The sequence below is a fragment of the Aulostomus chinensis genome, chromosome 9, assembly GCF_037954235.1.
Source record: "Aulostomus chinensis isolate RoL2024-O1b breed Wild chromosome 9, RoL_Achi_v1.0, whole genome shotgun sequence".
NCBI lineage: Eukaryota > Metazoa > Chordata > Actinopteri > Syngnathiformes > Aulostomidae > Aulostomus > Aulostomus chinensis.
Genome location: NC_141328.1, coordinates 9110082 through 9121180, shown reverse-complemented (window position 1 = coordinate 9121180; position 11099 = coordinate 9110082). Strand labels below are relative to the sequence as shown.

At 39.2% G+C, this 11099-nt stretch overlaps 1 protein-coding gene across 3 annotated transcripts; it reads left to right on the top strand.

Moving 5' to 3' along the window:
- The first annotated feature begins 1628 nt into the window (after positions 1-1628).
- LOC147255701 (monocarboxylate transporter 2-like) lies at positions 1629-7847 on the top strand. Of its 3 annotated transcripts, none has more exons than XM_086213582.1 (7): positions 1629-1888; positions 2510-2597; positions 3451-3566; positions 3680-3910; positions 4077-4220; positions 5850-6707; positions 6812-7847. In XM_086213582.1, exons 4-7 carry the CDS (start codon positions 3694-3696, stop codon positions 7033-7035), a joined length of 1443 nt encoding a protein of 480 aa, XP_086069708.1. In that variant the 5' UTR covers positions 1629-1888; positions 2510-2597; positions 3451-3566; positions 3680-3693; the 3' UTR covers positions 7036-7847. The 3 variants fall into 3 exon arrangements, with proteins under 3 accessions (XP_086069708.1, XP_086069707.1, XP_086069709.1); XM_086213581.1 differs by having other exon boundaries at positions 2507-2597; XM_086213583.1 differs by lacking the exon at positions 2510-2597.
- The last annotated feature ends 3252 nt before the right edge of the window (positions 7848-11099 follow it).

The following is an 11099-nucleotide window of genomic DNA, read 5'->3' as shown; positions in this document are numbered from 1 at the left end:
CTTCTATTTTCACATGTCCTGGTAACTCCAAATCCCTGCTAAATTTTATTGTGAGACTGGAAAAAAATGACACCCATTTTTTTATTGCAATATATATATATATATATATTATAATGATCATAATTCTAAGGTAAATTACTTATTTTTTTCAATAGCTGTCAGGTGACCTGGAGACTCTGAATACTCAATTCATTTTTTTTTTTTTTTTTTTGCTAGACTTGAATTATTAGAGAGGCAGTACGGTGGTGGTGCAGTGGTTAGCACTGCTGCCTCACAGCAAGAAGATTCCGGGTTCGAGCACAGGATCTTTCTGTGTGGAGTCTGCATGTTCTCCCTGTTCCTGTGTGGGTTCTCTCTGGTACTCCAGCTTCCTCCCACAGTCCAAAGACATCAAGAGGGGACGAGGCTGATTGATGCTCTAAATTGACCGTAGGTGTGAATGTGAGTGTGAATGGTTGTCTGTCTATATGTGTTGGCCCTGTGATGGACTGGCGACTGTGCCGCCAGCCCCCCCGCCCCCCCCCCCATGACCCTTAACAGGATAAGCAGTAGAAAATGGATGGATGGATGGAATTATTAGACACACATCTTTTCATTGAATTTTAGTAACATTTCCCCTTTTATGTGAATACCCTAATGGAAAGACACACATCTATTTAAAAAAAAATTAAAATATAAATATTGCAGGCTAACATCATCTTTTATGAACAGCTTCAGGTTTTTTGTTTGTGTGTGTGTGTGTGTGTGTGTGTGTGTGTGTGTGTGTGTGTGTGTGTGTGTGTGCGGTGGGGGGCATTATGTATCAGTGGTAGTAGGTGCCTGTTTGTGAATGTCATCTTTCATGTGACCCACAGATATCAAGTAACATCAGATACTGTTGAAAGGTGGGAAAAAATAATACACATATTTTTATGCATACTACTGCAACTGCTGTGTTAAATTAATATTTTAGTTTAAATGTCATGTTTTCTTCTTCAATGGCTTTCATGTCATGTGACCCAGCCTGCCCCAATCTCTTCCAGATTTTATGACATTTTCTGATTATCCCTAACCTGATAAGGTCATAGCTAGAATCAGCTATAATTTGTTCTCACAAAATGTAAAGAACATTTTGTTCACTCTGCGACAGCCACTTTGTATTGTATTTTTGCAAAATAAAACTCTAGGAGCACTAAAATCATGTATACAGAAAAGAGGTGTCTTACTTGCTCAATCAATCTTATATTGAATCTGTAGGTAACATAGAAGCAACTGAGAAAAAGGGCTATATGTCTTTTCAAATATTTATATCAAATAGTCAATCAAAAAGTGGAAGTAAAATACATAAAGGAGGTGTGTCTTACTTGCATAAATCTAATAATGTATATCTGGTATTGATTTGTAATTTTTGGGTCAGGGGACATTGAAGTTATTAAAAAAAATGTCAGTTTCGTAATATAGGAATGGTAGGTATGAACAAAGCTGTTTTTTTTTTCCTCGCCCATTCTTGACCGAATAGTATAGATTTGTGGTTGACTGTGTCACATTACATGGACGGTACTAAAATTATACTCTATTCATTTATTTATGTAAAGGAAATTCATATTATTAGTAAAAGGGGCGTGTGTAAACTTATATGTGATACATTTTGTGAAGCTTTTGATCATATTTGCTCCTAATGTGCTGTAAAATCACAAGGATATTGTGTCACACAAAAAGTAACTTATTGATGGTCCCTAAATCAAACGCCTGCGGTTAAGCGCATCAAGAGGTTCATTAACTTGTCTCCGACTGCAAAAACTGGTTAAAACCACGTCGAGGAAGAAGCCTCATGTGCCGGTGTGAGTGTTTGTCGAATGTAAAACCTAAAAGTAGCTTCTCCGCAGTGTTTACCCCACAGTCCCCTAAGGTAAGATAAAGCATTTGGAAGCTTGTGTGTGCTATAATCTGTCTATACAGGGAAGCTGGCTGTGTTATTAGAATGTTTTCTTGAGCTACTTAGTAGCTTAGCTTTCAAAATTGAAACTAATGAACTAAACTGTCCGTGGGCTGGCGCTCCTGCTCTTCCATGCACCAGTGCGTGATGAAGAATAGGAATGTGTTCAAACGAAAAAGCGGTATGGTAAATGGCTTGGATAGGAACCTGTCAGTAAGAGACAAACTACGTGTATCTAATAGAGGAATAAACCACAATCAGCCATTTGTCTGAAAACTTTTTTAGACCGACGCAAACGTATCATTGGAATTCATGGGTGTGCCAACTTCTGTGATAAGAGCACGAAACAGCTGCAGACGGACTTATAACGAGTCTTAAATGAAATCCTACCACTAAAAAAAAAAAAAAATCAAATTTATGATCTATGCACTCTCAGACAAAAGCAGACAATTTAATTCAAGTGGTGGGGTAATTCATTAACAGCATGGCAGTCATGGATTGAACTGTGAATCCTGAAAACTTCTGAAATTCTGAGCAAATAGTAGCAGTTAAACTTCATTTCTGGTTTCTCACCTCTTTTTTTTTTTTTAGCAGTCTTTATTGTGACAGCTGACACTGGAGCAGCGGGAACTCACGAAACTGGATATCGATGAAATAATCAAGCCAACCCCAACTTTTAAAGGCATACTATTTTTTTTCCTCCTATGTTTATTTCATCCACAATTCTAAAAACATAAAACAGGATTCTCTAGGTTTAGCTCATATATCTCCAACAAGTTAGTAACAACAGCTTTATAGAACTTCATTGGCATAACCTCACAACTGATGAGAAAACAATAATACAAAAGTCATGGAAGGGTCACTGACTGAGCCTGCCCCCAGGGATTATGGGGGCCCCTTTTCCAGAATCTTATTGAAGTAACTGTTGCTTAGAAGACAGAAGAATTTCCTGAACTCATGAAAAAAAAAATTATTAATAATTATAATTTTCTTGAGCCAAGTAATCCAGTATGATAAATGATTTCTTCTTTTTCTTGAAGTAGCTTTTCAGCATATTGATGTTTTGGCAAGAAGAGCAATGTTCTTTTGTTTGGCAGGTTCGTTTAAGATGGACCCTTTCTTTGTTAGTTTCTATTTTACACTGTGTTGTTGAGAGTAGTAGGTCTGTACTGCCTGAATCTGTCATGACAGGAAACTCTGGAGAGCCATTCACAACCACCAGTGTGAAATAAATACTCAAGTGCAATTTTTGAAGTAACTGCAGCACTTGGAAGTTCTGATTCACCTGCTGAGTGTCTCTGAAAAGACACAAAATGACAAGAAAACTGTTCATATGTCATTAAAGCCAAGAGTCTGCTGCTATTATGCACCTCTGAATCTTCATATTTTAATGTAAAGATTTTCAATAAGCACACTTTATCTTACCTTAACCCTTGCCCGCTATTGATTTTACTTTTTATACTTGTAAAAAAGATCAGTTTCTAAGCAGGTTTTTGCTCCTTTTTCTGAATGGTTACTTGTATTTATCATGCAAGCACACGTGATGAGATCAGAAGCCTTAAAGCTGGGCCTCTGTGAGGGAGTCAGCCACAACCTGTTACAACAACTGGGTTCATAGCCTTGGGAAAACAGTTTCAAGGATTGTGCAAAGGTGAGCACTTCTGTGTAGATTGTATTATTCTAGAGTCAGCATATTGTGATATGAACAGTTACTCTGTTAATATATTGTCATTCACACGCAATGCAACTCTTCCCCGTGTCCAGGCGGTGAACCAAACATGCCAACGAAAGCAGCAAAAAATCTCAGCTACAGTCCCCCAGATGGAGGCTGGGGCTGGGTTGTTGTTTTTGGGGCTTTCATCTCCATCGGATTCTCTTATGCGTTTCCTAAGTCCCTCACTGTCTACTTCAAGGAGATTCAGGAATATTTTTCAGTTTCCTACAGTGAGATTGCCTGGGTGTCCTCAGTCATGCTGGCTTCCATGTATGCAGCAGGTCAGTAATGTTAGGGAAATCATTTTAAAACATTCCTACACAGTATTTCTACTAACACTTTCGTTGTGTAAGTGGAATCCTCTTTTGTCCTTTGTTTAATGAAAAGAGATTTAGTGCTATGAACTTTCATGGAAACAAAAGTGGGACATTTCTTTCTTCTGTCCAGGGCCTGTGAGCAGCATTCTTGTCAATCGCTATGGCAGCAGACCTGTTGTTTTGGTTGGTGGGCTCATTCTTAGTGCCGGCATGGTGCTTGCTTCTTTTGGAACAACCATCATTCATCTGTACCTTTGTGTTGGAGTGATTGGAGGTAAATCCTCTTTCCTTTTTTCTTCAATAATCATATGTTGTTTCTCGTCAACAAGATAGAAAAAAAAAAGTTTAAAAAATCCCACTTATAGAAAAAGCGCAAGAAGTTAGCTTTTAAGGAATTTTAGTAGTAAGTTTACAGATGCTCTTTGTCATGTTTGCTTTATGTTGGCCGTTTTCAACTTGCCTGTGTTGTTTGATTAATAGGACCAGTCAACTAGGGTCACTGTCTCATTGTCTTTGTGTGAGCCATTTCTGTGAAAAATGTAACATTTGCTGAAATTACAATGTAATAACTCTGCCCAGTTAATATACTATAATTAACACAATCCATAAACCCTGGTTAGTTTTCTCAAAATGTTTGACTAAAGCAGATGCACCTACATCCACTCATGCATGTGTGTCAGGCCAAATGGTGTTAGTAGCAGTGAGCAAACAACACAGTCAGACTTTAAACCTAATCTTTAATCTTGTATAGATGCACCATCTACTTTGGAACAGAAAGCACTTTACATGGCAATAGCTGTGAGTTCACGTATGTACTTTTTGCAAATAAAACATGTCAGACTCCTTAAGAATTAAAAATAGATATCTACTGTACCTTAATACATTTGGGGTGGCAGTTATTATCAATTTTCTGATAAATTTGGACAATAATGGACCGTTTATACTTTTCTCTTGTGGTATGAATTGAGTGATGTGTTTCAATTTGGCAAATATTGAGCCAGCTATTCAGTGACTAAAGATGTTCAGTTTACTTTAACTTCTGACTAAACAATGAAGGAAATCCAAATAATGGAGAAGTTGAAACAGAAAATGTCTGGTACTCTTTGTAACTCTCCAAAATGAATGTCTTGTCAATATTTAGGTGATTTAGAATGCTAAAAATGAATTGTATTGAATGCAGACATTGTCTAACAACAGCAAAGAAAAATGTTTTCCCCTATTAGCTCAACGAAGGAGGTCATGTGATCATCGGCATGTCTTTTGTTCGTTAGTAGGATATCTCAAAAGCTAAGGGACCTAATTTGATGAAATTTAGTTGAAAGATGATCAAGTGTTTTTGGAAATGATCTGGATCAAATTGTAGATTCTGAAAACTGTTCTAGGCATTTGGCAGGAAATAGCTATAAGCGATATATTTCTGGACTTGTCATAGATTCACTCAGGTCAAATTCCTTGAGCCCAACTGGATGAAGGAAGAACATTTCAGCCTCTGTTCATTGTCTAAGTCTGTAACCTGGAAGGCCTACTTTCAATAAGAATGGTCCATATTTTGATGTAATGCTTGATATGTTTGAAAATTTGGATCATATTTTGATGAAATGTGTTGAGGTGCTTTTTAATTATAGGGATAAATATTAAACTTCCAGACATGGTATGGTCGTGCTGTGGATCAGTGAACTTGAAGACCTATTTTTGGTGGGCGGGAAGAAAATTTCTGAACAGATTTTGATGATACTGTGTATCCACGTAGCCTCCTCTATGGAGGTATGTGCTCTCTTTGTGCTTTTTAGTTGTGTCATGTAGTAGCAACATTTATATTGGAACTTTTCTCAACATATAACGAAAATGGCCATTTATGGTGTGTTGCTGTATAATTTTTTTAAAATGTTTTTTATTTCAACAGGTCTTGGCCTGGCCTTCAACCTGCAGCCAGCCCTGACAATCATAGGAACCTACTTCCACATTAAAAGGCCGCTGGCAAATGGACTGGCGATGACAGGAAGTCCAGTTCTTCTGTCCACTCTGGCTCCAGTCAATCAGTTTCTGTTTGATTGCTTTGGCTGGAGGGGGAGCTTTCTCATCCTTGGGGCTGTTGTTCTGAACTGCTGTGTTGCTGGTGCCCTGATGAGACCAGTCAACAAAAATCTCAAACCAAAAGCTGAACCACAAGAGTGTAATGGGGCTGCTGCCGAGGAAGCTGCCGCCGCTGACACCAATGCACATATAGATAACCTCTTATCTGAACAAAGCCAAAAAGAGAGTAGTAACCAGGGCTGTATACACAAATTTATTGACTTCTCCCTTTTCAGGCACAGGGGTTTCCTCATTTATCTTGTTGGTAATGTGGTCATGTTTTTTGGCTTTTTTGCTCCTGTGGTTTTTCTGGCCCCTTATGCAAAACATCAAGGTATTGATGAATATTCAGCAGCTTTCTTGCTCTCAATTTTTGCTTTAGCGGACATGTTTATTAGACCAACCACTGGTATCATAGGCAATACAAAGTGGATCAGGCCAAGAATCCAGTATTTCTTCAGTTTTGCAGTAACATACAATGGTGTGTGTCACATTTTTTGCCCATTGGCATCTGGATATGCGGGTCTCGTTGTTTATGCAGTGTTTTTTGGTTTGGGTTTTGGAATGGTTTCTGCACTTCTCTTTGAAGTTCTGATGGACCTTGTCGGAGCACATCGCTTCTCCACAGCAGTTGGACTTGTCACCATCATAGAGTGTGGCCCAGTGCTCCTCGGACCTCCAATTTCAGGTTTGGACATTTATAGCCACATGAAGACTTTAAATCATAAAATATACAACTGTGAAACCGTTGTCTCTATACTTGAGTAACAAAGGATGAATTTTGTCTTCTAGGAGCACTTGTTGATGCCTTTGGTGACTACAAGTACATGTACTTCGCGTGTGGTGTGTTTATGCTGGTGCCAGGCATCTTCTTTTTTATCATGCACTACTACAACTACAAGAAACTGGACGAGGAGCAAAGGCAGAATGTGGCTGTGGAGATGAGGACTTCTGAAGAGGCAGTACAATTTAAAATGAACCAAGGTGATAAAATCGCTCAGGGAACAAATGGATGAACTATGATTTTAGTTTATTTTTCTGTCTTATGCTTTCTATTCAGGTTTCAAGAGCCTAAAGTTGAACAACTTCTCATTGTTGTAAAGATACTGCAAAGGCATAATCAAAAGAAATATACAGTATGCAAAAATAGAGGAAAAAACAAGCTAATATGAAAACAGTTGGTCACTGATTGACAGTCAAGTTGTCATATTATGTACAGAAGGCACTATTACAAGTTAATATGTAAGTATTTAACCTATTGGAGGTTTAGTATGCAACAGAACAGTTCACCACAACAAAATGACATTAATACAAATGAAAATGGAAAAGATGATTTTATTTACTAATAAAAATGACACTGCACATGAAGGTAGGACATACAGTGAATGAGTTTTTATTGTTAGAAGTTATTTTTTACTTTGGTGTTCAGCCTCCTGGTAAATGTCTAGATTAACTTTATATAATCAATTGTTATTTTAGATGTATTATGATTTTGTTTTTTTTTTTGTTTTTTTACATAAAGTGACAACTGCATCTGTGATGGCCTTGTTTCTGTTGTGGCAGAACAACAAGTAACTTTCTCAAGGGACTAAACAACTCCAAACCTTTTACACAGAGCCATGCTGTTACTGTTTAGTATCATTTTCTGACCACTAGATGGCAGCAAACACCATCTTGTGAGTACTCAGAGTGCATCACATTTATGCAATTAAACAGTAGGTACCTCATTGGTGGTTTAGTTCTGCATTGATTTCCATACTTTGTGATATGTGGCTCCAATTGGCAGCCAGAAATGTTGGATGATTCTCCAAGAGCAAGCTGCAATAAAAAGGGGAATTTAAAGACTACATACTTTGTCTCTCAATACATCTTTCCTACAATCACGATGAAATTATAGAATCATGTAAGAATTGAACTTTCAAATGAATGCTGCATACCATATTACCTATATTAAAAAAGTGTACATACTGTAACACTGATACGTTCTCCATATCACCACAGGCTAGGCCTCCATATCAATCTGTAACATTAAGGATTCAGTCCTTTGTGAATTTCTTATTGACCCATTCTTGACTGTTACATCAATCAATTTACAATGTACTAAGCAGAAACATTACAATACCAAAATCTACCAGAGAGAATCCCTGACAACAGATTACATTTTTGACACTTACATGAAACCAGAGGAGGACTTACCAGAAATCTCCTGCGAGGTCACTTATCCCACCACAGTTTAAACTTCCTATACGCATTGCTTGATTGCAGCTGCTAAGTGCCATGCCTTGAGCATCTGCCGTACAAGACACATGGGAGAGCTGTGCAGGAAAAGAACAAGGCCATTATTACAAATGTATGCTGAGATGATCCATCCTTATCATGTCCCTGCAAGGTACATATTGACTCCCTTTTTCAGATGAGCGAAAATTGCTAATGTGAGTGAATCGATACATTCATTTATAAACCTACATCTGAAAATCAGATTAACAGTGTAAATCTATGGTTAATGGACGAGTTGTCTTCTTAGATTCTGGTTTAATTTTAATCAATTAAAGGCAAGAATGAGCACATTATTCATGTAGCACATAACTAATGTAGCATGTTTATGTAGTAGCCAATATGACATGACATTTTCTCCAATGGAAAAGTGGTCAATGAATGGACACAGAATAAGAAAATGAAGACCTCAAATTAGTGGCAGTTCCCATAGCTTTGTATCATCTCCTGACTCCCGAACAGCTTGAACATAGTCTCTGTGATGAAGTGTGACTGATGGCTTCAATCTGATTTTAATTGGGACCAGGAAGAGTTAATTCAGGCAGCTCTATTCAGCATTCCATGCTTAGAAACACTGTTTTGACTTGGAATGGGAAATGAAAACCAGTTCTAGTGGAGAACCGGTTCCAAATTATTTTACTCCTATTCCTTAAAGTTTAACAGATCCCCATTCAAATGCTGCAGTCATGGTGGAGCAAAGCATCTGTTCAAAGTGTAGATTCATAGTGCAAACTAGCAACATGCGGGCGCACATTTCTTTGTAACATTCATTTAAATGCATGGAATGCCATACGTTTGACTCTGGGATGCCACTGCTTGCAACAAAGATATACATCCTTTACCAAAGGTAAATATCTGATGTTAAGATAAGATAAGGTCAGATAAGATAAGATAATCTTTATTCATCCTATACTTGGGAAATTCACGTGTTACAGCAGCATGGGGGGGGGGGGACAGAAAATAGTGCAAGGACTAAGAAAAGATAAATAGACAAGTTAAAATATATATAAAGGGTAGAAAATAAACAGGATAAGTATATACACAACGGCTATTTTTTTCGTATTGCACATATATGGATGACAGTATGGATGAAGTATTGCACAACAAAGCTCAGTTTTAAGATTAAAAGACTAATATAGTCAATATATATATAATTTGCAGTGAACAGTGTAGTGCATACTAATAGAGGTGAAATGGACAGAGGTGGTGGTAACCTTCAGACATTTTTTTTCTGTTTAAAAACCTGACAGCTGATGGGAGGAAGGATCTGCGAAAGCGCTGCTTGCACTGAGGGTGCAGCAGTCTGCAACTGAAGGAGCTGCTGAGGGACTCCACAGTCTCATGGGGGGGGGGGGGGGGGTAGGTATAATTAAGTATAAGTCCATCCATCGTCATCTTCCGCTTATTCCTACACATTAAGGGTCGCGGCGGTCTGGAGCCTATCCCAGCGTCAACGGGCGAGAGGCGGGGTTCACCCTGGACAGGTCGCCAGTCCATCGCAGGGCCGACATAGAGAGACGAACAACCATTCACACTCACAGCCACACCTACGGTCAATTTAGAGTATCTATCAGCCTCATCACCAATTGCATGTCTTTGGACTGTGGGAGGAAGCTGGAGTACCTGGAGAGAATCCACGCAGACGCGGGGAGAACATGTAAACTCCACACAGAAATATCCCGTGCCCGAGCCGGGACTCGGACCCGGAACCTTCTTACTGTGAGGCCACAGTGCTGACCACTGCACCACCATGCAGCCCTTAAGTATAAGTATTAAGTGTAATTATATTGGCGCAATGTAGACAGGTTAGGCTTTTTTTTTTGTAATAACGCAAATGGAATCAAGGCTACAAGATATTCTCCAGTTTCATTTATTGATTTGTTAGATTGTTGCTACAACTCCCTCATGAGTGTCATGTTGTACTGTACAATTTATGTTCAGGTGTTATATGTATATCGCTTCTCTAAGTACAATCTCTGACTGCAACTTTGATTCAAATGCAGCCTTTTATCCTACATTGCATTCACAGCTGGGCAATAAAACAGGTGCTTTTGTGCTGAATAGGGCAATCAAAGTTACAGGCAAATTACCAACTGCAATTTCCAAATCACCAGATGGTGCTATATGTCCATCCATCCATCCACCCATCCACCCATCCATCCATCCATCCACCCATCCATCCATCCACCCACCCATCCATCCATCCATCCATCCATCCATCCATCCATCCATCCAACTTCAACAGCTTATCTGAATTTGGACCGAGGGGTAGCGACTCCAGCAGAGACCCCTTAACATCCCTTTCCCTGGCCACATTCACCAGCCTTAACAGGGGAGTCCTGAGGCATTGCCAGCATGATGCGATGTAGTTCCTCCATCTACTCCTCAGTCTGCCCTTTGGCCTCCTCCCAGCTGGAATTACGTGGAGCAGCCGTCCAGGTGGCATCCTGACCAGATGCCCAAACCAGCTCAGTTGGCTCCTTTAGACGCAAAGGAGCAGCGGCTCGACTCTGAGTCCCTCATGGATGACTGAACTTCTCACCTTATCCTGAGGGGAGACATCAGCTACACATTTGAGGTAACAAATTTGTGATGCTTGCCTTTGTGATCTCGTTCTTTCAGTCATGACGCATATTTCATGGTGAGAGTATGAACAAAGACTGACCAATCTAGAACTTTGCCTTCTGGCCCAGTTCGCTTTTCTAAATGACAGTCTGATTCTTTGGCCCAGCTTCATAGTTCCCTCAATTGAGAACAGGACCCTGAGATACCTAAACTCTTCGACTTGGGTTAAGGACTCATTCCC

Excerpts from the sequence above, each read along its gene's own strand:
- LOC147255701 (XM_086213583.1), top strand. The coding sequence starts at position 3,694 with ATGCCAACGAAAGCAGCAAAAAATCTCAGCTACAGTCCCCCAGATGGA. Across the intron at positions 4,221-5,849 it reads TTGTGTTGGAGTGATTGGAG|GTCTTGGCCTGGCCTTCAAC; the intron begins GTAAATCCTCTT and ends TTATTTCAACAG. Across the intron at positions 6,708-6,811 it reads CCTCGGACCTCCAATTTCAG|GAGCACTTGTTGATGCCTTT; the intron begins GTTTGGACATTT and ends TTTGTCTTCTAG.